We start from the raw sequence: 26,107 nt of genomic DNA on the forward strand, positions 1-26,107 counted from the left end.
TGAATAAGGTTACCTAATTCACTTGTAAAATATATATTTAGAGAATTTACAGTTTCAATCCAACTCCCGCTGAAGTCAATAGAAATATTCCCATTGACTTCAGTTGGATGATAACCTTTAAGAGGTGGTCCCCCATCATAACAGTGTGAATTTATTTTAAAAGCGTGTATGATTAGCATGACCAGATGTTCCATTTTTAAAGGGACAATCCCATTTTTGGGGACTTTTTCTTATATAGGCGCCTACTACCCCCAGCCTCCATCCTGTTTTTTCACAGTTGCTCTCTGGTAACCCTGTGTATGATAGAATATTGGAATGTAGTCCATTATTTTATTCTTTGATATAATTTGAGATATTTTTCTCATTTATTTGGGCATAATGTTTTCTCTGCATCTTTTGTATTATTGGGGGGAAATCAATTAATTTATAGATTTCAATGTAGCACCATGTAATGTTATGTGTGGGTTAGGTATTTATTTCATTGGAATGACAGGGCATGACTGAAAACTCATTGAGCTTTGCAACCCCCATTTTAGTGCATTTTTCAAATTTTTATTCTTGGGGAAAAAAGTTTATTTTATTAGTTATATTTACAACAGTGCGTGTCCAACATTTTAGGTGCAGAACATTAATGCATTCAAAAACTCAGTACATCAAATTGAGAATTAAAGGAACTTCCAGTCCATTCAACCCTACTCAGACCCTCAAAAAACTTCCACTTGGAAAAACCTCGGGAAATAGCATCTTGTGTTATTTTCTTGAAAGTTTTCTAATCTGGACTCTGATTACCAACCCCTTCATGCCATTATTCAGCAAAGCACTTAAGCACATTCTTAATTTTACGCATGTGCTCAAGTCCTCATGCAGTCAATAATACTTAAGCACATGCTTAAAGTAAGGCATGATCTTAAATGCTGGGTTGAATTCTGATAGATATAAGCATGTGCTTAACTGCTTTACTCTATCAGAGCCTACACTAGCTATAATTTTACTGGGAGACACTTCTTTTTTAAACCCAAATTTGATTTATTCTGGAATACCGTGTGCATTATTAATGGGAGATTTGACTGAGTAAGGGCTGCAGGACTAGGCCCTAGAACTACAAAATATGGATTATTGCTCTAAAAGAACTGTAGCTCAGACTTGTGTTGTTTAACATTTGGTTTAAATTTTAGCACTTAGTCATATTTACAACAAACTGGTTATTAGTAGGACAATATCTTCTTAACTGTGTGTTCACATGAATTGTTTTCTGATGAGTGGCTACTAAGAATCGAAGGGAATGGAAGCAGTTTTATAGCTGTTGTCAGCTTCTTATTTATGGTGGTCTAAGATTAGTTACAGAATACATAGCCAGCACTGAGTCACTGACAATGCATTTATTTTTGACATAAAGTGAAATCAAATTTGGTTCAGTGTCTCATTGCATAGTGTCTGACCTTTACATTCCTTGCAAAGACTATTTGATTTTTTTTTACGTAAACTTGTTCATATCTGGGTATTACTAAACATGGATCATGAAGATTAAATTTATGAGGAGATTAGTGTTTGGTGTCTAATCTAGCTTTGCTGTCATGGTAAACCACTTGTACCAGAGTAGAGTATGTTATAACCGACAAAAAAATCTATGAACTTGTAATAGTTACATTACTTTGTGTTTAAATATTTTATATAGGATATGAAAGATAATATAGCAAGATTTTAAGACTGAATAACTATCCTTAGATTATATCCAAGGAAAGATGCATATTATAATGGGATTTCATTAGGGTTGGGTGAATTTTCAGAGGACAAAAACTACCTTAAACGGTAAGAAAATGTTCTCTAAAAGACTCTCTCTATTTTAAACCTGTTCACGTTTACCAAACTCTAGAGTCTAGGACAAATGTAATAGTCATTTGCAAGTAAAAATTAAGCATATTAAAGTACCATTTTTAATTCCAAAATGTTGAAACTCCTATTATGTTTCATTTGTAAATTTTATATTTTACTCATCCATTCTCAGTTTTTTCTACTCTGAAACTTTTACTTACACATACACTAAATTAAACATACCATTTTCAGCATGAAGAAAAGATATCAAGTTAGTTTGCCAGGATCTATTTTCAGTGTTATGGTGCACTGTGTAATTTTCCTTACTGTCTCCTAGTATTATTTAATATTTATATTGTGATAGCACCTAGGGTCCTCAACCAGGTCAGGATACCATTGTGCTAGGTGTTGTTCATACATATATAGTAAATGACAGCCCTTGCCCCTGAGAGAACCTATACTTTCTTCTTCATAGATTCATAGCTTCAAAGGCCAAAAGGGGCCATTGTGATCATCTAATCTTATGTCCTGTATAACACAGGCAATAGAATTTCCCCAGAAATAGTTCCTACAGAATATCTTTAAGAAAAACATCCACTTTTTATTTAAAAATTCAGTGTTGGAGAATTCACCATGCACCCTGGGTAAGTTTAATTATTGTCACCATTGAAAATATATGCCTTATTTCCATTCTGAATTTGTCTAGCTATAGCTTCCAGCCATTGGATCATGTTAAATCTTTATCTGCTAGACTGAAGAGCCCATTATTAAATATTTGTTTCCCACGTAGGTACTTGCAGACTTACCCTTAACCATCCCTTAACCTTCTTTTTGTTAAGCTAAATAGATTGAAATCCTTGAGTCTATCACTATAAGACATGTTTTCTAATTCTTTAATCATTCTCTTGGCTCTTCTCTCAACCTTCTCCAATTTATCAACATCCGTCTTGAAGTGTGGATACCAGAAGTGAACGCAGTATTCTAGCAGTGGTCATACCAATGCCAAATGCAGAGGTAAAATAGCCTTTCTGCTCCTACTTGAGATTCCCATTTTTATGCATCCCAGGTTCACATTAGCCCTTTTGGCCACATTGTTGCTCTGGGAGGTCATATGCAGCTGATTATCCATCACAACCCCAAGTCTTTTTCACAGTCACTGCTTCCCAGGATAGAGTCACCCATCCTGTAAGTGTGGCTTATGTTCTTTGTTCCTAGATTATACATGTACATTTAGCCATATTAAAACACGTATTGTTTGCATGAGCACATTTTACCAAGCAATCTAGGTTGCTCTGTATCAGTGACCTGTCATCTTCATCATTTACCATTCTTCCAGTTTTTGTATCATCTTCAAACTTTATCAGTGATGAGTTTATGTTTTATTTCAGATCATTAATCAAAATGGATAAGGCCAGCAATTGATCCCTGCAAGACCCAACTAAAAACGTATCATTCAATGATGATATCCTGTTTACAATTACATTTTGAGACCTATCAGTTAGCCAGATTTTAACCCATTTTATGTGTGCTATGTTAATTTGATATCTTTCTAGTTTTTTAATTAAAAAAATGTCATGTGGTACCAAGTCAAATGCTTTACAGAATCTTAGTATATTACATCAACACTATTACCTTTATCAAACTTGTAATCTCATAAAAAATCAAGTTAGTTTAACAGGATCTTGTTTCCATAAACCCATGGTGATTGGTATTGATTATATTACCCTAATTTAATTCTTTTTTAATCTGGTCCCATATAAGGTGCTCCATTATCTTGACTGGGATCAATGTCAAACTAACAGGCCTATAATTACACAGGTCATTCCATTTACCCTTTTAAAATATTTGCACATCATTAATTTCCTTCCAGCCTCCTGGAACTTCCCCAGTATTCTAAGGTGTATTGAAAGTCAATGTTAATGGTCCAATGAGCTCCTCAGCCAGCTCCTTTAAAACACTTGCATATAAATTATTTGGATCTACTGATTAAAAATGTCTAGCTTTAGGAGCTGCTGTTTAGCATCATCCTGAGATACTGGCAGAATGAAAAAGGTATTATGTGATATGTCAGCCTGGTGTAGAGCACCCACATATCAGATGAAGGGACTTCTGTATCCCTTCTGCTGCCACTTTAAACAAGATCAGCGTTTGTCCCATAATGAAAAAAAGTCTTATTCACTGCTGCCAATCTGGTAGCTTCCATGATTTACTTAAAATATAACGCATTCAAATAATTGCAGAGTGAGGTCATGACACAATGATTTCTGAAGAGCTCCTTCTGTTACAGAAGTTCATTTGGTTCCCATACTTACATGTGCTAAGTATATTATGTATTAATTTGTAGATTCTCCCATTATCAGGTGTGTCTAACTACAAGATAAAGTTAATGAGGTCTAAGTTGCTTGTTCATCTGACCTAACAAACACGGTGAACTCTTTGCTGCTGCAACTATAGATTTTCTCTGTATTATGGAAGGTCAAAATAAATTTCATTGATTCTTTTCCTTTAAGCAGATAAATCAAAACCAGTAGGGAATTTTACAATACCAATTACTCTTTAGGGAATTCTATTGTTTCTACTTACTAGGGAATTCCATAGCACAAGTCAAATAAGGAAGCTTTATCTTTTAAAAAAAAAATCATACACACACACACAACCCTTAATGCTGGATTAACTGGGTAAAAAATGATGACAAAATATATGCAGAGCTAATTTAGAAAAAGTTTGCAAGTCACATGCATTACTTGTTTAAAAGTAAGTGTTCAATGTAGGCTGCTTACTATAATGGCCCAACCCTTTGAAATGATGATCATTCTCAATACCCATTGAAATAAATAAGTGTTAAGGGCAATCAGTATTTTTACAGGACTAAATCCACTGTGTGTGTTTTACAGTTCAGGAAATCCGTTTCCTCCTCTGTAAGTAATTCTCAAACATTTCATACTGTATTCTTGAGTGAGCATATTAAATGAAGGGTATGATCCTTCTCCCATGATATATTCCAATTGACTTCAGTGGAAATATTATGAGACCTGTAGGCCTAAATTTTCAAGTGCTCAGAACCCACAATTGGGGACCGATTTTCCTAAGAGTTCAGCTCTCAGTTAGGCAGCTAAACAAGGACTAGATTTTCAAAAGAACTTAGCAGCAAATGTGTTGAGGTCTTTTCAAAATCTGACCCTAGCCATGGGGGTTAAACTCTTAAAAATCTGTCCATAATATCAGATCAGTGACAAAATCATGGGAAAAATAAAAGCTAACATTTTTTACATTCTTATGTCAGCAAATTAGCATCCAGTCCAAAAAAAGAAAGATACCACTGTTTAGGGCCAGATTGTGATGCCTTTCTCATGCTGAATGGTACCTTATACTATGAGTAATCCCAGTGATGTCAGTAGAGCTACCTGTAGAGTAAAGTGCTACTCAATATAAGCAGGAGTATCACAGTTTGGCCCTTAAGAATTCTCCATGAAATATAATTTTATCAATACAAAGTCCTCCAAATATTTATTTTCTTAATTTCCTTTTTTGTTATATTCCAGTATTTATCGGTTCCAGGTTCTTCACTTCATTTCTTTTGATGCTCTTAATACCACACAGCAGATTTATAGGCTTCCATTATTCTTTTAATGCAAACTCCCTGCTAAAGGCAGCTGTTCTTAAAGCAGATTTCTTTTCATTAATTTAGTTAGGAATTAGGCATACCACATTGCTTTTTTTCTTTCCCCATCCTGCGCAGCTGCAGCCATTGCTTTTCAGCAACCTCTACAGTCAGACCCATCTTCTTTCCTTTCTTGAGCAGATTGGATTTTTTTTTTTGCCCTTTACTGCTCTTGTGTCAGCTTCTCCATCATGATCAATAGAATTTTTGCTGCAAAACTCACCTGTCTGTCTCTTCATTTTAGCCTAGCTTTATATGCCAATTCCATCAGCCCAGTGCCTTTGCCTGCCTCACTCTGTGGATGTTTGATTCACATTCGGCTGCTTGTTGCATCTGAAATTTGCTTCCACTTAGGTTATTAAATAAAAGCGTAACCTGAAAGCAGTCCACAAGCGTTGGAGCTCCTGATTAGCATTACAGCCTGGTGAGAGTAGGGAATTTAAGGGACTTGGTGCTTGGCTTTGAAGTCTGGCCACCTTTAAACACTGCAGGATGAACTTAGAAATTCCTCATCCCTGCACCAATGCAGATACTGAGTTCACTAGTACTTCACAGTCAGTGAGCTTCTTTGGCATAGTTGTTGGAATTAGGGATGGTGGGGGTGCTGCCACATCCCCTGGCTTAAAGTGGTTTCCCTTATACACAGGGTTTACAGTTTGGTTCAATGGCTCTCAGCACTCCCAGTAAAAAAATTGTTCCAGCACCCCTGTCCTCTGTTTCATGGTTATGAATTCAAAAGCTAAATAGAATGAAAACAATCCCTTCATATTTTAGACTGCTCCATATTCCTTATTATGTTATCATGAAAAAAATATAATCAGGAAAGAATATTTTTATTAGGTAAATAGTTAAATAGATTGATCATATTATAATGAGGCTTGTGATGTACTGGGGGATTTAAACGTGAGATTAGTATCAAAGATCTAACTATCTAGTCAGAACACAGCTCTGGACAGTTAATGTCCCAATGTATACCATAACTAACATTCTTTTCTTGCTATTTATTTATATAGTGGCTTTCTGGAGGCCAGTGAAGGTTAATACAATTACATTTAGATGTGTATTAAAACTGAAACATGTCTATGGGAGTATATGTACAGACCTTTGTTACATGTCCGATGAAAGCATCAGATCATAAATGATCATTCCTGAATAATGCAATTTGTTATCTGAATAATTTTACTGTGAACATTGATCACTTCATAGTTGAATCATGTTTAGAAAATTTAAACAAGCTGTATGATTACTCTAGGAGGCATGGAATGGTTTGTTCAAATTAGTACCATCTGTGGATAGAAAAAGTTTGGGGAATTTTAGTCATTCTTGAAGAATGAAAATCTGATTCTTCATGCTAAAGTAACTATAATCCTGTTTGTAACTGTAACCTAATAGTGTAGTTGTCTTGAAGTTGTCTGGTTGAACATGCAATTCATCAAAGCAGAAGGTACTGTACCATGGAGTGTCACTGCTGATCACTAGTAATTGCCCTCCAAGTACCTGCATTCTCTTTTTGATGTGCTCAGGACTCAGCATCTTTTCATTTATTCTGAGTGAAAATGACATTTATATGTGATTTGCCCATTTATATGTATTTGATAAGATTAAAATGAATTAAACTTTTTAACTAACATTTAAATCCCTTTTTAATCAACTGTTTAGGCATTGTGGCAGAAAGTTGATTTTCTGTGTTTTCTGCTGCCTTACACTTTATTTTGCAGGGCAGAAACTAGACAAATTTTCTACTGAAACAGGCCCTTAATAAATTGGAAATGAGATGAAATAAAAATGAAAGATATTGTATTACAGTATAAAATATCTGTCTACTACAGTGTATATCTAAGGTGCCTATCATCCTGGGTATCTGAAAGGATTTATTCCATCAAAGACACAATTTTAATCTAGTTTTATTAGGTCAAGGGAATTATCTTCCTGGAAATATATTTAATTTGTAGTTCACTCAAACCATGAAGTGTCTTTTTGATTATTACTGCTACATTATTGGACTTAATTATGCTTTTGTGGCATCACCCTGCACCCTTCAGGGGGTGCAGTGTGCTCTCCTCTGCAAGGCCAGTCAGATCTGCTGGCTGGAATGTAGGGGGGTTGGGCAGGGCCATAGCTTCCTCTTTGCCTCTCCCCTCCTCGTTAGAAATGTAGGGACTGAAATTGTCACCCACTGCCACATGGAGGGAAGAGGAGGAGAATCCTTGCACCATTTCCCCCACCCCTTTGTGCACCCAGTCTGCCTCATTATTATTAAACCTGTTTCTGCACCTTAATTTCTTCTGTCTCCTTTGTCCCAGGCAGATCTTTGTATACCTTTCCTCCATCAGGACTTTTAATTTTTGAGATGTTTTATGGGAAAGTGACTCTTTAGGCTTTGGCTGGCTGCTTTAATAAAATCTTGTTAACAGGGCTCCTCCCACTGAGAGAACCCCAGAATACATTGATCTGAACTCCCCAGCAAATCTTGGAACTCACACAATTTGATTGGCAGCCCTTAATCCATCAGAGATTCCTAGTCCTGCTGAGATTAAGGGACCTGATTTAAATGGAGGTTTATTCTATGGAGTGCTTGCAGGATCAGACTCTAATATAGTTTTCAGTAAATATAAGAGGTCACTTGTAGATGGAGAAGATGACACTGGACCAAGATGTTTCTGTCCCAGTGCTGTCAAATCTCATGATTCTGTAGCAAATATTGCAATATTTAGAGTTTTTCTACACACACACACACACACACACACACACACACACACACACACACACACACACACACACACACACACACACACACACACACCAGATTTGGGGGGCCCAATCCTAATTTTTGAATATTTGTAGTTAGCAATTTTGCAATCCTGAAAGGTTTTATTTTGGTTCGGTTTCAAAGGGAGCCCTAGCAACAGTTATTTTATTCAAGCTATTTTACCCATCCCCCAGAATCCATTCCTAATTTTATAATTTCAGTAATTGAACAAACCAGACCAATATTCTTTGCAGTGTTTTGAATGTATACTAATAACTTATCTTCAAATATAGGACACTCATTTAAAAAAAACATTTTTAGGAAGCAATTAGTATTTTTATTGCACTCATTAAGCCCACCTCAGCCCTCATTTCAACACTAATAAAGAAAAGGTCAGAATAAGACCTTTATAATATACAGTTTGCAGTACTCCCATGAATGTCCTACACTGGTTATCTTCTGCTGTGTTTTTTTTCATAATGGGGAAAAAATAGGATTGCACCTGTAACCCGTATAGGTAGTTCTCAGTCTGATTTGTTTTTCATATACTGTAAACTGCTTTGCTTCTCACTAAGAAACAGAGGGAAGAATCTGAACTTTAATTTTGATGCTGTGGAGTATTGTAATGATTCCAGCCTTTGTTTCTTTCAGAAGATTCTTTGCTTCACAGAAGGCTCTTACCTATCTCACATTACTAAAGTAGAATGAAATTTTGCTCTCATTGAAGTCTGTGGAAAAACTCGCATTGACTTCAGTGGGGCCAGGATTTTGACTATAGTAATTAATGGTACAGCTCTAAATTATGCAGGTTAAAAGATTAAATAAGAAAATTACCATGGCCAGAAAATGATTTTTGTTTAAATGCTTGTAGGCTTAAATGACCACACCTCACTTTAAGCAGGGGGTACTTGGCTGGCTGGCCAAATGAAGGGAATAGTCCTTTATGGTGGGGGATGAGGGGAGATGAAAACTACCGCAATGGGTCAGCCTGGTCACTGACTCATCCCCTGGGAATGCAGGGTTTAAAAGGGGCAGCTCTGCTTCTGAAGCTTCCCTTTTACACAGAGCAGGTTAAGACAGGACCCACCCTCTCTGCCCATTAGGTGGTAAAACAGCAGGTTTGGTCAAGACCTGCTGTGGGCATTACACTAGCTGCCCCTTTTTTAGGGGGGCTGGGAAGGAATTTTCCCCCTACCACCATATTGGCTTGGGTGCAGATGGTTTTTTTTTGCCTTCCCCACAGCGGGTGCAGGGAGGGCTTTGTTCATGCATGACATGAAGGGCTATATGTCACAACTCATTATTTAAGTGTAAGGTGGATGTCCAGTGCAGATACTCAATAGGAAAGGTATACAGTGACCAGATAAATGGTTTGGAAAAGGACTTAAAAAGAGGTGTTCATAAAAGGAACAAATGGGGGCAGTTGGGGACTCCTATGATTAGTATGGCAGGGAGCCAACCCCCCATTAGTATAGCCCACATTAACCCTCTTACTGGGGAGGAGGGTGGATGGTAAGATACCAGCAATGAATTTACTGGAGGGACCTGGATGGAAAAAGAGGGCGAGCTAGTAAAAGACCCCTGGGTAATTACAGAATAAACATGGAGTTATCTGCACTGTACAATTTTATCTCCTGGGTATCCCCAGACATCTAATAATAAAGGTGCGGCCTGATTAAACCCATGTCAAATGTCTCCTGTCCTTTTGGCATAGCCAGACAATTGCTGTTTGCACTTTTCTGGTATTCGTTCCTTTGTTTTCTTGAGCTGCCACTCCTCTCCCATTCTGTCAAGATTTTATTCTTACAAGTCAGTCATTCCAAAGTATTCATATTTGTGGGGGAGACAAAGGTTTGTAACATTAGGATGTCATATGTTTAAAAGACTAAGAGTATTAGGATAAATAATGGATTTTTGTTTTACCAATAATGTTTTTTCCCTGATTTCAAAACACGTAAGGCAGGTATACAGAAGGATTTTTGAGGAGGTTTCTCTTGGCAGTTTCTGCTACTGGAGAATGGTAATATTTTCTTACAGAGAATCTTTGAGATAATATTAGCTTGGTGTGTGAGTATATGATCCTGTACAAAACTGTATGTCACATATCCAGCCTGAGAGATCTGAAAAGTACACTGTTGGCTTAATATGGGTATAGCATGCTGTTGTGTACATGCACATTTATATATCTACATGGGAGCTTCTTTTTTACATTGCATTTTCTTGATACTGAATTCTTGTCTTTAATTGCTGTTACTTCTTGTTTACTGAACAGCACTGAATATTGAAAAACTGAGCTACTGTGTGTGTGTGTATTCATATATATACTGTATGTCTTTTTATACTGAAAGTTAAACATAATGCTTATGAAGCCTTAAAATTTTGCCTGAGGATTGCATGCCTTATGAAGATGGTGGGAGGCAATTCAAGATTTCAGAGTGAGAGGAGAGGAATGCCAGTTAGCAACAGCAGAAAAAGATGCTGAGGTTAGGGCAAAACTAACTTTGCTTAATATTCTCTCCCAAGATGAGGCATGATCCCAAGTATAGCAACAGCAATGTTACCTCTCCTCCTAGCTGCCCTTGCATGCCACAATCAGAAGTATTTTTCTTTAACCCAAAAGCTGTACTAAATACGTGTGCATATTTAAGTATATATAGGGCCTGGTTTTCCTCTCACTTTCACTGGTGTGTGTGACTGCATTTATATTGGTGGAATTACTCCTTATTTACAACAGTGTAAGTCAGGAGAATCAGGCTGACAATGTGTAGTATATTTAGCAAGAGACTGAACAGACTCTGAATTGATTATATGAAATTGTATCCTCTATCATTAGACATGCTTATTAAAAATAGTTAATTTTAACTACCTTCAGTTTATCCATAGTTAAAATCAACTTGTCATTCACATTAAGATACTGTATGTTAAATTTAAAATGTGTTTTAATTTCTAGTCCCCAGTGCTCCCAGGGATGTTGCTTTTTCCAACGTTCAATCAACAAGTGTGACTTTGATATGGAGAACCCCAGATACTATCCTTGGCTACTTTCAAAACTACAAGATTACTACACAGCTACGGTCCATCCACTGCAGTGACTGGGAAAACGATGAATGTGTTGAATATGAGAAGGAGCAATATTCCTATGAAACTGGTGTTGATGACTATATGGAGGAGATAGTACATAAATTAAAAAAATTCAGATGGTATAGGTTTAAAGTTGCTGCTAGTACAAATGCTGGTTATGGCAACACTTCACCCTGGATTTCTACACAAACTCTGCCTGGCTGTAAGTAAGGATGACTGTCATACCTCGTATTTCTATACTGAAATTGAGTCCAGCTAGATATGCAAACATTGTAGTCAGAAGTTATGATGTTTCTTCATAAAGCTATAGCAATGGTGAAGCAAAGAAGAATTTGTTGTAACTTTACAGCTTTAATATATTTCCCCTACTATTTTAAAATAATACTTATTCAGGAAGAACCTGTACGATGCTAGATGCTATCTTACTATTTACAAAATGGCAATTTAATTTCTCAGTCGGCGTTTTCTGCTGAAATACACAAGTCACATTTCTGACTTTGGCAGTTTCCATTTCCATTTCTAGGTAAGTGGTATGGGGTCAATGAAAACACACATGCTTTAAAACCATCACTAGTTTAAAATTTTACTTGTTTCACTAGTCTAATGTGTTTCACCAATCTAATGGCACTTTCTTTATTAGGGGAGCATAAACAACAGCCACCAGCTAAAGGAGCTAGATTTCTTGTCAATATCATATGCTTTAAATTTCATGTAAATTTAAGTGCTGCTGTACAAGATACACCGGCAGATTTTAGGATACAACTAGTTTGTGCAGACAGCTATGCTTATAAAACAACATTATTAATAAAAAAAGACAGGTATTTTTGGTGGAGCAAGGTATGAAAGTTTTAGAAAACTGGTATTGGGATATGTAGCCTTTCACATCCAGATCACTGATTTAGGTCAGTAGTATAATTTTTGATCGCTATTTTTGGTCTATATGAAATGAGTTGATTTCAGTACTGTTCTTAATGGTCGATCCACATCACAAAACATACCAGAATTAGAAGTCTTAGCAGAGGTGCCAAGTGCTTAACTGGCCATGGAAAGTGAATTGCTCAATCACCTCTGTATCTATTCTAGTCATATTTTTATAGCATGAACATCGTCATGGTATATGAATGCAGAGGACTTTTATATGGTGCTCATTAGGTAATACCTCTTTACCCTCACGTACACCAGTGAATTTACGCAGCTGTGATGTAAGGAAATCCCATCATCCCCACTTTATAGATGGGGAACTGAGGCACAGAGAGACTAAGCGACTTGCTTGAGGTGTCAGAGGAAATCTGTAGAGGAGAAGAGAAATAAACCAAAGTCTCCTATATCTCAGACAAGCACTCGAACCACCATCCTTCCTCTACTTTGCATTCGTAAAGTTAAGCAAGTATACAAGTTAAACAAGTTTGCAAGATCAGAGCCTAAGTGTGCACTGTATAGTATATATGCAAGTGTTTACACACACGCACACACATGGCAAAGCAATGACAATGGCATATTATATTTATAATATTTCAGCTGTTGGCTTCTGTTTCCCATACCTTCTCCTGTTTCCACAGAAACCAAATCAGCAAAAATAGAGAACCATAATTTGCACTGATTTTTAAGTAGAACTCACCATTGATTTTAATGGGAAATTCTGCCTATAAATTGATGGTATGATATAGTCCAAGATAAAGAGGTTAAAGCTTTTTAAAAAACAAACCTAGAACCTATGTTTCTGCAGAAACTGCATAGGAAAAGTTGCTGGTAGCTAACTAATCTGAAAAAGATTTCTCACTTATAGATCTCAGCTGCTGTCTGCCTGCTGAGAAATGCAAGTTCCAGTTTCCTAAAACAGCTGCTGAGTTTAAGACTCTTTTAGTTTCAAATTGAGGGGTGGGGAAGAGGATTTAAAATAAAAGCACTAGAGAAGGTATCTTTTAGATTTCCTCAATAGCAGCGTGCAATGATTTAAGAAAGGGTTAACTTGCTAAACAGTTCCAGGTAGTGTGGTTATCATGGAAGTTACAGATGGAAGAAAAGACCTGTTGGACTCTTCAGTCAATTTTCATGTCACTACAAATACACTGAAACCCCACTATAACACAATGATTGGGGTCCAAAAAATTGGATTGCGATAAATGCGGGGTCATGGTATCGCGAGGTTTACCATTTCAAGCTGGTCAGTTTCAAGCTGGTCAGTTTCTCTTGGGCAGAAAATAACTTGCATTTGCAAACTGCCCATAACAGTAACTGAAAGAGTGCCGCTCCAGCAGTGGGGGCTGTCAGCCATGCAGCAAGAGAAGGAAACACTTGGGGAGAGTAGGGGAGATGTGCAAGGGGCAGAGGAAGAGCGAGGAGCACCTGGGGAGGAGAACGGCTCTTCTCACCAAAAGAAGCAGGGGTAGGGAGAAGAGGCAATGGGGAAGGCACATTCCATTTTTTGTCTTTTTTCTTTCTTTGGTGGTGCTCCAGGCTCTTTTTTTCTTTTTTCTTTTTTGCGCTTCCGCAGCACTCCGGCCACTATTTTTTTTTTTTTTTTGAGCTTTGGCGGCGCTCTGGCAGTTCTTTTTTCTTTTCTTTTGATTTTTGCGCTTCTGTGGTGCTCCGGCCACTTTTTTTTTGTTTTTTTTTTTTTGCTTGAAACAGCCGGAGCCACCTTATGATAGCCTTATATCCGAATTTGCGTTATTGCAGGGCGCGTTATAGTGGGTTTTCCCTATACTGTCCCCAGCAGTAGATTCTCCTTCTATTTTCTAGTCTAGTTGTAAAAGTGCTGAACAATGGGGTTTCTGACACTTCTCTGTGGGTCTGTTCCATACCCAAATACATCTAACAAAGGAGACATATTTCTTAATATGTAGCTTACATTTTTCTTCTAAAAAGTTATGTCAGATTTCCACACATAGAATAATTGCCTTTCATAATTTTAAATGTATAAATCTATATGGATGATACCTGGAGTAAATAGTAAAATCTAGTATTTTTTGAGATCATGAGATACAGTAATGAATTCAACAATATGAGATTTAATTGTACAAGTTTTTGGAAACTATTGGCATTTATTTCACACTTACAACCCAATTAAACAAGTAGAATATTCACTGAGAGCTGGCACGGTGCTGAACAAATATAGTTATCTGTGGAATTTTCAGACAGGCTTTTGCAACCTGTGAAGCAAACTACTATCAGAAAACCTGATTATGAAGCATAAGTTTAAAAAACGTATACAAGATAGAAATATAGGGCCAAATGCTGATGTAACTTACCCCCATTCAGCTGTAATAATGGACAATGGGTGTTGTGTAACTAACTTGGCACACTAGTTAGCCTACAAATAGAGTGGGGTATAAACAGAATATTCTGTGTAGGGATAATGAATGTCTTTTTATTTTATCTGTACAGCTGACCTGACATTATTCTTTTCCGCCTCTACCAACAGTAAACTATGTTGCCATGCTTTATACATAGAATAAAAGCTATAGCTATTTATAAACTATTGTCTGGAAAAACTAGATGCTTATACTTTCAAAAGAACAATGTAGTCAGTGTAGCACATTCAAATAATTTATATTCTCATTTAAACCAAAAAGAGGAACAGTGTAATAAAACACAAAACTGCTATTGGACTACATCCTGGGCCCAGTAGCTTCCTTGACACTAGAGCTAATAGAAAAACAAAGGGAAAAAAATCCACCAAAATCAATCAGTCAAAATTTGCAAATTCTATAGCTCATTAAAATCCAGCAACAAACCCAGGGGTGGATCTATGTTTTTTGCCACCCTAAGCCTGGCAGGCAGGCAGCTGTCAGCCTGCGAGTGAACTGCTAGTCACGCGGATTCGGCATCATGCCTGCAGGAGGTCGACCGGTGCCGCGCCATCGGCATCCCTGCTGCCAAATTGCCGCCAAAATCGCTGGACCAGCGGACCTCCCTCCCACAAGCATGCCACCAAAAGCCTCCTGTCTGCCGCCCCCCGGGGCTTGCTGCCCCAGGCACACGCTTGCTGCGCTGGTGCCTGCAGCTGCCCCTGAACAAACCTACCTGAAAATTTTCATAAATGTGTTAAATTTCCACTAGCCCTTCTCAGTACAAAGCTGTGAGGTGGTTGGCCAGTGCTCTGCAGTTATAGAAGCCACATACTGATGGGGAGAGGAACCTCTGCTGAGCTGGTCAAGCCACATTAGGTAACTGCCCTACCCCACTGCCAGGACAGGGTCTGTGGCCCCATCCAGCCTGACTGCCATATAGGACTATGATTACGTGGACAATGAAGTTACTGAGGAAAAGCAGCGGTTTTCTGCCATCCTAGCAAGGGTTGGATTTTTCCCTGGCTTAATGGTAATGATTTGAGGAGAAAATGTATAGGCCATGTCAAAGTTGGTTATCCAGCTGGAAGTTGAGACATGTCCCATCAGACCTAAGTTTCCTCCTTGGCAATCATGGATCTTTGGAAGAGATCTCACTCCTGCTACCTTAATCAACTCTTACAGTTCTTGCCAGTTGAGCATTTTTTGTACTTAAAAAATGTTTGAGGAACCTTTCCCCAGTTCCACTTTCTCTCTTTTGCCAGGGTTACTGCAGTGCTAGGTATATAATAATGCTAATAGTAGTCCCCATGTACCAGCAGCAAGAGATGGGTTCAGGCTGCAGCATAAGATTGCACAGGGAAACTCTCCCCAGAGTAGTTGTGGATCTCCTCCTCTTTCTCTATTGGACTGAATCAAGTATCCTCTGGGTGATTCTGCTGATGCACAGCCAGGTTAAACAGCTTTTTGGGGCATAAGGGCTTCTCGCTGCTATGTAAAATAGCTGAAGATTTTGCACATAGAAATCAGTTAGAGTTGCATGGGATCTCCTGAGGGCAGAATTTAACCCAGTGTTTCTGATTTTCAAGCAACAGCTCTGCTAAGTGCATCCTTCAGGAATGTATCGTAACCTTGGTTGTGAAATAACACTCAAAGGATCTTTCTTTGGGCATAATTTGATTTGCAGTAATTTTCATTTCTCTCAGTCTCAGACAAAAAAAGGTAGCTATTATTCTCAGACTCAAGCACTGTTTACAATATTTACACACATGCTCTGGACCTAATAGTTCTCAAAGTTTAGAGAGATGCAATATTGATAAAGGAATTTACATAAAATCCATTCTAAATTCTTAATTTAATTTCTTTATATCTATCCATTGTTATAGTAAAATGTGGATCTTTTGAACATATGTCCTAGTGTAGCAGTATCTAATAGACAAATGTTTAATAATCTGAATATACTGTGGGTAATTAAATGGAGGATCTCACTACCATTACCATCATTACAGTACCTTTTACTCCAAAGTTAACATGCATCTGAATCTATTTGCCTTTAAAATTGCAGGAATTCCTATTTAAATTCTTGGACCTGTGTACACATTTGTAGCCATAATCGCAGTAATGTGGTATATGGAGTACATCATAGTGCATTACTCAGGATTAATCCAGCTCTCACATCCAGATCAACTATTCAGCCTTCTGTTTTGTAGATTATCCTCATAGGAATGGTCTCACTGTCTCATAAAATAGTTTGATGGCACTGTTATTGCTTAGCTGATGGATTGCGCAAAAGAGCCAACTCTGTTTTGCAAGATGAAATATTTTCAACATGATCTAAGTTTGTACAAACACCAGTACATTAGATCAGTGTTGTGGCACAATAAGGGGAAGAGAAGGGAACATTTTCCATAGCAGAGAAACTTAGTTATCTTGCACCTGCACTCATTCTGATCTTCACTTTTGCATTCATAACGAGCAAAATATTACATTTTATAGTCCATATCATCTTTTCTCTGATAAAATAATTTTGGAGAGCCAAAGTTAGGTGGGAAATGGATGGTACTAAGGCCACAGAATTAATTCTGCATTGTGGTGTAGTTAAGGAACTTGAGAATTGGTAGTTTTTGCAAGGTGAAGGACCTCCATGTGCACAGATGTCCTGAGATGTGGTGCAGCTCTTGGGGCATCTCTGAAAGCTTGGGGCATATGTGTAGAGGGCCAGAACCTATGAAGTGCCCCCCAAACCCTACGTCTGTTATGGAAGGATAATTCATTCTGTTCTACCTGTACCTGACCCAAGGTATTTGAAATGTGTGCAATGGGAGTTGGTGTAACTTAATACTGACAGGGTCAGCATTCTGTTATACAGGGAAATCACCACTATGGAAATTGAGCCTTGACTATGTCCCAGCACCTTCCCTCTCAATCTCTAGTGTCTGGAGTTCTTGCTTTTCTGGGTCAAAGGGAGGGGAGTGATACTGCCATGCTTGTATACCCCCTCTGCAGACAACTTTTGCCTTGAAGGAGCAGGGGATTCTTTGTCCCATTCATTCTCTTTATGGGGAAAGGATTGGGCCCTATATCTATCTAATGCCTAAATATCCAAATATTTGGAGGGAAATCTAGATCAATGTAATATGATATAACTGGACATGAGATTTTTTTTTCTTAAAAGATAATAATGAAAAAGTTCTTATACAAACTGGCAAGCATGAACTTCCATGAGAAGGTTAGGGTAGTCAGTCTTGTTTTTGAGAATTATGCTAAATGATGGGCTATCCAGACTTACCTTCTAGCAAACATACTTAACTGCTGCCACAGCATCAGGACACAGATGGATGGGAAAGATGACCCTGACCTCCATAAGACCCGCATTCCTGTGCCAGGATAGAAGCATGATAATCGGGAAATGATGGTTGTTAGTTACAGAAAATGCATTATTGTAAAAACCAGGAGAAAACTACTTATGAGAGGAAGTGATTGGATTATAGGGGAATGAGAGAATAAGACTAGGTCATTTCTACTGAGTAAATTGCTGTGATTTATAAGAGAAAGGGTATAGTGATATCTTACCCATTACTGCCTAGACTCATTTCACAAAAAATCTTAAATCAAAATGTGACAGTTACCGCTGAGACAACCAGGTTTTTTTTAAATGTTTATTATAAAACACCAAGTGTTTTTGAACCGCACATTTCCATCATCCAGTCTCCTTTTTCATTTTACAGATTATTGTCTGTAGCTACACTTAATTTTTTATTACTCTTAAGTAAGTGTCAATTGATCATTTTCTGATTACGGTGAAAATTAAATGGGTAATGATGTTTAGATGCATTTTATGTAAATACCTTAACCATAAAAAGTTTCCTGATAGAAATCTAAACATTTAACAAATTGAAAATTTTGTCATCAAATAGGGGATTCTATATCTCTAAATTATGCTGGATAATGTGGTAAATTACATTTGGACTTTAAGTGAAAATATGTGGATTACACATAAATTGTACTAAAAGTGAATTTTATTACCTACAATCCTTCCTTTATCTAACTAGTAAATCTAAATTGCTTCCTTGGCTAATTTTAAAAGATAAAATATGCTCCATTTCTTGCTAGTACTGTAAATAATGGAAAATCATCTTCATAAGTTCACAGTTCTAGGGTTCTGTTAACTGAACATTTATATGGCATTTTACAGTTCTTTCAGAGACTTCACTATGCACCAAAATAGATAAAGGCATAATCCTCTTTTAGTAATGCAGCAATGGGTATTGCAAGCATTTTTTGCACCAAAGGAAACTTTGAGGAAAACTATGGAGTGAACTAAAATAAAAATGAGTTATAGCTCAGTTAAAAATATACATCTTTAGTAGATATAGCTGAGCTACTGCAGATGAGTACATTGGCTTTAAATTCTCTCTCTCCTGTCCTCATCCTCCTCTGACTACATAGTCTAAACCTCCCACTCCACTCAAGTGATCAGACAATCCACAGCCTCCCACTAACAAACAAACCTGATTACCATCCAAACTTTCTTATTTCCTAGCAGTAATCCACTGGATAGTAGGTAGTGGTCTAATGATTCATGAAGGAGAAAATGTATTAAAGCAATTTTATGCAGAAATCAAAGATAGAGAGGGCTTCTTTACTATTTTCCTGTTTATTGAGATCTGTATAGATTGCAGTTTTGCTGTTCTTTTTGTAGCAGGCACAAAATGGTACCATGTAGCCAAGTTCTCAAATTATATGCAATCTAGGTGTCTCTTGCACTCACAAATCCTATTTTTCCCATCTTACCATCTTCACTGTTTAAAAAGTCAATATGCATAGTACCAAAAATTGCTGTGTTATAGGAAGAGTACCTGAATTTTCCTCTACTTTAGAATAATAGGTAACAAGGTTAACTCATACCACTGCATGATGTGGAAACTATTGAAAAATATTCATTTTTAATAGTGACCATCTGGAAGTCCTACAGCTCCTTTCCCCTCTTTACTTTTCTGTATTTCATAATATGTTAAGAAAAAAAGAATGATAAAAATAAAGTGGAAACCAAACATTCCTTTTATAAAACAGTGGTCTATACAAAGTTAAGAATTTTCCACTCCTGTTGACATGCATCTAAACTTGTGAGTGTTTTTGCTGTTGTTCTTTATTCTCGTGCATCAAACATAGTCCGTCTCCCATGTGGAAATTGTATGTGCCATGTAAAGGAAGTCCTATTAATCAATAGAGATTATGGCGTAGATTTACAAAACTGTTTAGGAGATTTAGACACATCTTCCATTAAGGATATGGAATTTTAATAAAAGATGTGTCTAAATCCCATGGAAAGCCTTATAAATCAGAATGAATAATGTCTGTAATTCTTTAAACAGCTTGGCAAATATAATAATACAGTTACAAACATTTCATTTTCAAATAGTGAATCTTATTTTATGATAACTCAAGATACTGTGTTAGTTGTTGTGATTTAATTCAACTTTGATTCACATATGTATCATTTTTTCCATAGCTCCAGATGGTCCTCCAGAAAATGTAACTGTAGTAGTTACATCTCCTCACAGTATTAACATCAGTTGGCATGAACCTGACATTATTACTGGACCAACATTCTACCTCATAGACATTACCTCAGTAAGGCAGTTCTCATTTTTACTTGTTGGTTGATAATGATACAGATGTTTGATGGTACCTGAAATAACACTAATCTAGACGTTTTATAGAAATTGCAAGACACACAAACAGGATAGGAATAAAAGCCAGAATGTCCAAAACATACATTTTCACTTGCACGGAGGAATCTAGGACATAAGAAATAAAAATGTAGTTTGAGAAAATGGTGATTTTCTTGTTTGAGAATGAGCAAATTCTTTGATATTGAAAATATTGATAGTGTGTTAATGTAAAACTTTAGGGAAAGTAGCTTTGTTAAAAGGTCAGGCTTTCCTTTAAGTCGTAGACAAAATAGTAAGGTGTTATACCGTTTATAAACCTAACAAATTAAAGCTGAGATTCCTGGGTAATCAATGTTCGGGGCTTCAAGAAAAACATCAAATATTGCAAGAGTCACAATAAAATAGAAATGGCAACATGGGGCTCATGTGCTTTTACCCTTTCTGCTTCTTCTGAGTTCACTGCTGTTGCTCTAACTGGCCCAATGCACTAGGCAGGTGGTAGACCATGTATCACAGCAGCAGTGCAACATGATGGCAGGACTTACAATAACAGGGGCAGTGTTAAAAGGAAAACAACTCTTCCTTCCTTCAGTAAAACCTTGAGCAGGTCATTAGAAGAGACTAAAGAAGAGCTGGAGCACAGTTCTCGACAATTCTGATTTCGACAAAGGAAAAGACATTTTACTTGTGAAACCCTCTTGTCACTTATGACACACTGTCATAAAATTGCACCAAAGGGATTTCTTTCACCTTTTTTTCAGAAGTACTAAACCCTCAAATTCAAATATTTTGTTTGCATGAAACATTCCACCAAGTTCTGTTCACACAATTTTCCCTTCTGCCTTTGTAATATCTGGTTCCTAAATTATAAGTGGGATGCTATCATGTCCTAGACCATGATATATTGATCTGATACTTATACCTATAATTTATAATAAGGTACCCAATAAGCTATAATGAATTACTGGATTTCTCAAACATGTTGGTAAATATTCAGCAGGAATTTAAGATGCTGTTTTGAATATTCAGTCAGTAATCAAACATAATTTTAAGGAAATGTTCACATTCAGAATATGTTTCAAGTTTATAGGTTTAATTTTAGAGATTACTTGTAATCGAGTACTGTCTAATTAATGATCAGTAGCTACAGGTGTTATCTGCATAATACAGACAGGTCCACTGCTACTTAAAGTCCAGTAAAACTGTCATAGATTGTCTGCAGTGAAAATACTGGTATAAATTTTGGTGGCCCTCTGGGAAAATTTTGTATTTAGATTCCAAATTCCACAAACATTCTGTATTTTACTACATTACATACATTTTATTATTTGTTCTCAGATCAGGCTCCTCAAGGATTTGTAAAATATTTTCACACAACATAATAAATTCAGATCTCTTCTCTGTCACATCATAATTTTTAAAAAGTAATACTTTCCATCCATTTATTGAAAGTCAAAGTTTCTTTTTAAATTGCCAGATTTTTTTGGCTTTACTGAACAGTAAATGAGAAAATCATTCTGCTACCTTATCCCAAAATGAATCATACCATATTTTTCTCATTCTTTGTTTTCATTGAAAGTATTTGTGGAATAAAGGACTACCCGGAATCAGTAAAGGAGACAAAATTGGACCATAAGGCTTTTGGGGAGAGTAAAAATAAATAAAAGTTTAATGATTCTATATCAAAACAATTGTATTTACAGCTCTCTTGTAAATATTTAAATGCCATATAACTGATAGTGAGATATGAAAAAGTACCTCTTCTCTTGATGGTCATCCCAAGAAATGAATGTCTGTTTAGTGCATCAGAAACTTTAGTTAAGGTTAACCCTCAGTGGGGGTAGAGGCACATCTGTCAAAGAAAAAGTGTGCTTGAATGATCCTAATGTTTTAGCAGCTGCATGTAATACTAATTTCACCCAGTGGGAAAACTACTGTACAGCTACCTAATTTTCCTTCAAATTACACATTGAAGGAACAATAATAAAAACATAATTTAAAAATGTTATAATAAAGGGAATAAACCATAAGGAACAGGGTTAAATAAAATGTTGTTTGATTATCTACTAGGAGAGCTTCCTCCTCCACTTATCTATTTTTTCATATAATGTTTAATTAAAATTTCACTGCTAAATAAAATTAAATAGATTTGTGCATTTATGTACCAATGCCAGTTTTGTGAAACAAACTATGTATTGATCCATAGGGAACAATCCAGCAAATACTTGTTCACATTAGTACATTTACACACATGAAAAGTCCTATTGACATCAGTGGGACTATTTGTGGGTCTAATGATGACTTGTGGTTTGTGCCTACAGAAGGGAGCAAAGAGGCATAAGGCAGTTTTCTTATTTCTCTGCCAAAGCTACTCAAATTGCAAGTCCCAGTGCACAGGGGAGAACAGTCTCTGTGGAGTTGCTACTCTGCCTCTGTACAGATGGGCACGGGCAGGAGCTGGTGGAGTCAGCAGAGCTGGCACAGAGAGGGAAGTAAGTTGTCACAGGCAAAGGGCTGGTGCACTTGCTTTTCTGCAAAGCAAGAGGAAATCTAGGACCAAATTATGACTCAGAGTTCCGTCCCTGGTCTGCTCCTGGAGCAGTGAACCTGTGCACTGCCCTTCACACAAGGCTCATGATAACTCCATCTTCTGGATCTCTATGAGCAAACTTAATCAGGAACATACGGCTTTGCAGGCTTGGGCTTTTAAAAATTGGCACTTATACAAGTGAAGCAGCATTTTTGTTTAAGTGTGCCTAACTGACTATCCAAATGTGGGATTTGGCCATCCTGCTAATGCATCCACATTTGTCACTTGATTGAGTTTTTAGGCTAAGACAAGGTGTCTAGCTGCCCTGCCCTCAAGGGAGCCTTGGGAAAGAACTGTGGCTCTCTGAGCTCCTTGCTCACTAGGAGAAGTAACTTTAGTTTAGCCCTTTACTAGGTTCAGCTGAATTTCCTCTTCCCAACAGCATAGCTCCCTGGGTCAATGTTCTACCCATCTCCTCCCCATATGCTTGCTTGATGGAGGAGGGCATCTGACATGCCATCCATTTCCTCTGCCCCCAGGCCTGGAGTTGTGATGAGAGGAATGATAATGTGGTTCCACATGGGTGGGGTGGAGTGTGTGTTTCTTATTCTGCCCACTCCCTTATGCTGCAATTCAGTCTTGCTAATTGAGGGTCCTTGTATATTTCTGTGTGTATGTAGGTAATTATAAATAAAATATGCTATATGAGTAACATGATTTTGTTGTGAATTTAATGTACTCTTTTTGTGGTATTGTGTGATTTATCTATTTTATAGGTAGATAGTGATGATTATAAAGCTTCATTTCTCAAGACAAATTATGAGAGTAAAACCCTGGAAATTGCAGATTTAAAATCATTCACAAGATATTCTGTAGTAGTCACTGCTTTTACAGGAGATGTAAATGCTGAACGTATTGAAGGCAAGTCTAGTACTTCAGTAATTGTCTCCACATTTGAGGCAGGTGAGTATTTTTGTGTTTTCAACTTAAACATCACTGTTTTTTTTCTTGATTCCTATCCAGTAAAGAAAATGTAAATCCTGACTACCAGCTACACTTTCAATACATCTTTAGATTTTTCTCTCACAATAAAACTGTGTAAATTACCCTTGATATTAAAGTGTGGTTGTAGACAACATGTGACAGTAAAAATAAATGCTGCTAATACTTAGCACATATCATCCATTGATCTCAAAGTGCTTTACAGAGGTGGGAATTATTATGCCTGTTTAACATTTGAGTAAGAGTGATGCACAGCTAAACAAGGAGGCCAGAGGGAAGCTATAGTGGACAGAAATCAATCTAATGTCAAGGCAATACTTTACACTTTAAAGGGATACTCTGATTTAAGGAACAGACTGTCTCAGCAGACAAGCCATTGACCATGAAGATAAGTCTTTAAATTTCCAAATTTTCAGAGTCAGATGTAACCTCACTCTTAAAAATACCTTGTTTCTTTTCTCAAGCATGTATGCTGTGTTTATTATGATCATTTATGTACTGTAAATGTCACAGTTCCTAATCTCTTCTTTTCTAATGAAGGGAAACCTATATTGATTTATGGACCTATTTTGGACATTGCTATGTTCTGATCAAATGAATGGTGCACTATAGAGCCGGCATGGCACAGTTAGCAATTATCTGCAAGAATCAAAAGGCTAATTTAAAGATTTACTTTTTTGTGATAATACACCTACATGAATGATAGCTCAGGAATAAGAATTAGCGTGATTAGCTTAATAACAAGGCAAATTGCTGCTGCTGGATTTTCATACTCAAGCTTTTTATGTGGTATCTGAGTGAGTTTAAGGCTTAGAGGAGTGCTAGCTGACAGGCTCAATCCAGAGAAGACTGAGTTGATATCTGTGGACTGGGAAGCAAGCAGAGATTATATCTGACCCCTTGACTGAGGGAGTGTGCTTGCCTTTGGTTACTTGAGTTCACAATTTGAGGTCATGTTAGATCTCTGGCTGCTCAGGAAGCATGAGTAGGCAAAACAACTTCTTTTCTATCTGTGCCTGGAAAGAGAGGTACAGCCTTTTCTTTTAGACAGAGCAGTTGGTAAAATGATCATTGCTTTTGCACCTTGAGAATGAACTACTTGAATAAATGTGTTTTATAAAGGGCTAAGAGCATGATAAATGTGCTCTGAGTTCTGCTTCTGCTGCCAGTAAATTTCTGGATGGAATTTAAATTGCTGGTTTCACTATAAAATACTAAGGTCTGGTCTATACTACAATCTTAAGTTGACATAAACTGGGTTAAGTCAATCTAATAAAGTATGTGTCAACACTATTGAGTCCCTTCCACCAATCTAAGTGGCCTGTAAAGTCGACTTCTGTACTCCACCTCCATGAGAGGCATAGTGCTTGATTCGACATCCATAGGTCGACATGGGGACAGTGTAGACACTGCGTAGTGTAATTTGAATGGAGAGCACTTTCAACTCCACTGCACATCAGCTAGGTACACAGGAAACAGTCACTCCCCTGTTACAGGCCCGAGAACATTTGAATTTTCATTACCTATTTGCTCAGCGTGGAGAGCTCACCAGCACAGCTGATCATGGAGACCCAAGGCCGCAAATTGACCAACATGGAGTACACAGGAGGTGGTGGATCTTATTGCTGTGTGGGGAGAAGAGTCTGCAGGCAGAGCTCTGATCCAGCAGAAGAAATGCTGACATCTATGCCGAGATCGTGGGGGGAATGGAGGAGAAGGGCTACACCAGGGGCACACAGCAGTGCTGTGTGAAAATAAGGGTTTCAGCAAGTGTACCAGAAGACAAGAGAGGCGAACAGTCATTCTGGTTCTGCTCCGCAGACATGCCACTTTTATGAGGAGCTGCATGCGATTCTTAGCGGCAACTCCACCACTACCCCAAAATGCTTCATGGATACCTCCCAGGAGCCCCGGACAACCAATAGCAACAACGAGGAGGACGTTGTTGACAAGGAGGAAGAGGAGGATGTGAGGCAGGCAAGCGGAGGATCCATTCTCCCCAATAACCAAGAACCATTTTTAACCCCGGAGCCCATTCCCTCACCAGACCAGTTGGTAGCAGAGTATGATGCTGGAGAAGGCATCTCTAGTGAGTACACATTACCAATCATACTGCAGGAGTTACATGCTATTAAACAAAAAAATAGGTATAGTGGGTATCAGTGGCCACTCCAGCAGTGCAGAGGGTGCTCTCTGAAAAAGACTGTTTATGTGCATGGGGATGGCCCAGGAATCCTCCATGGAGATCTATAGGAAGCTTTCATGGAGGTACTCTGCAATCCTTTACAGAAGGTTTCTGGGAAGGGC

General features: G+C 37.5%; 1 protein-coding gene across 1 annotated transcript in view; it reads left to right on the forward strand.

The window, feature by feature from the left end:
• The window catches only part of PTPRQ (protein tyrosine phosphatase receptor type Q), a 149,542-nt gene that overhangs the window by 76,206 nt on the left and 47,229 nt on the right, over positions 1-26,107 (forward strand). Inside the window, exons 26-28 of the mRNA XM_032806315.2 lie at positions 11,173-11,505; positions 20,106-20,227; positions 23,575-23,761. Coding sequence (XP_032662206.1) covers positions 11,173-11,505; positions 20,106-20,227; positions 23,575-23,761 — 642 coding nt within the window. The remainder of the gene's footprint in view (positions 1-11,172; positions 11,506-20,105; positions 20,228-23,574; positions 23,762-26,107) is intronic.

The sequence above is a fragment of the Chelonoidis abingdonii genome, chromosome 1, assembly GCF_003597395.2.
Source record: "Chelonoidis abingdonii isolate Lonesome George chromosome 1, CheloAbing_2.0, whole genome shotgun sequence".
Taxonomy (NCBI): Eukaryota; Metazoa; Chordata; order Testudines; family Testudinidae; genus Chelonoidis; species Chelonoidis abingdonii.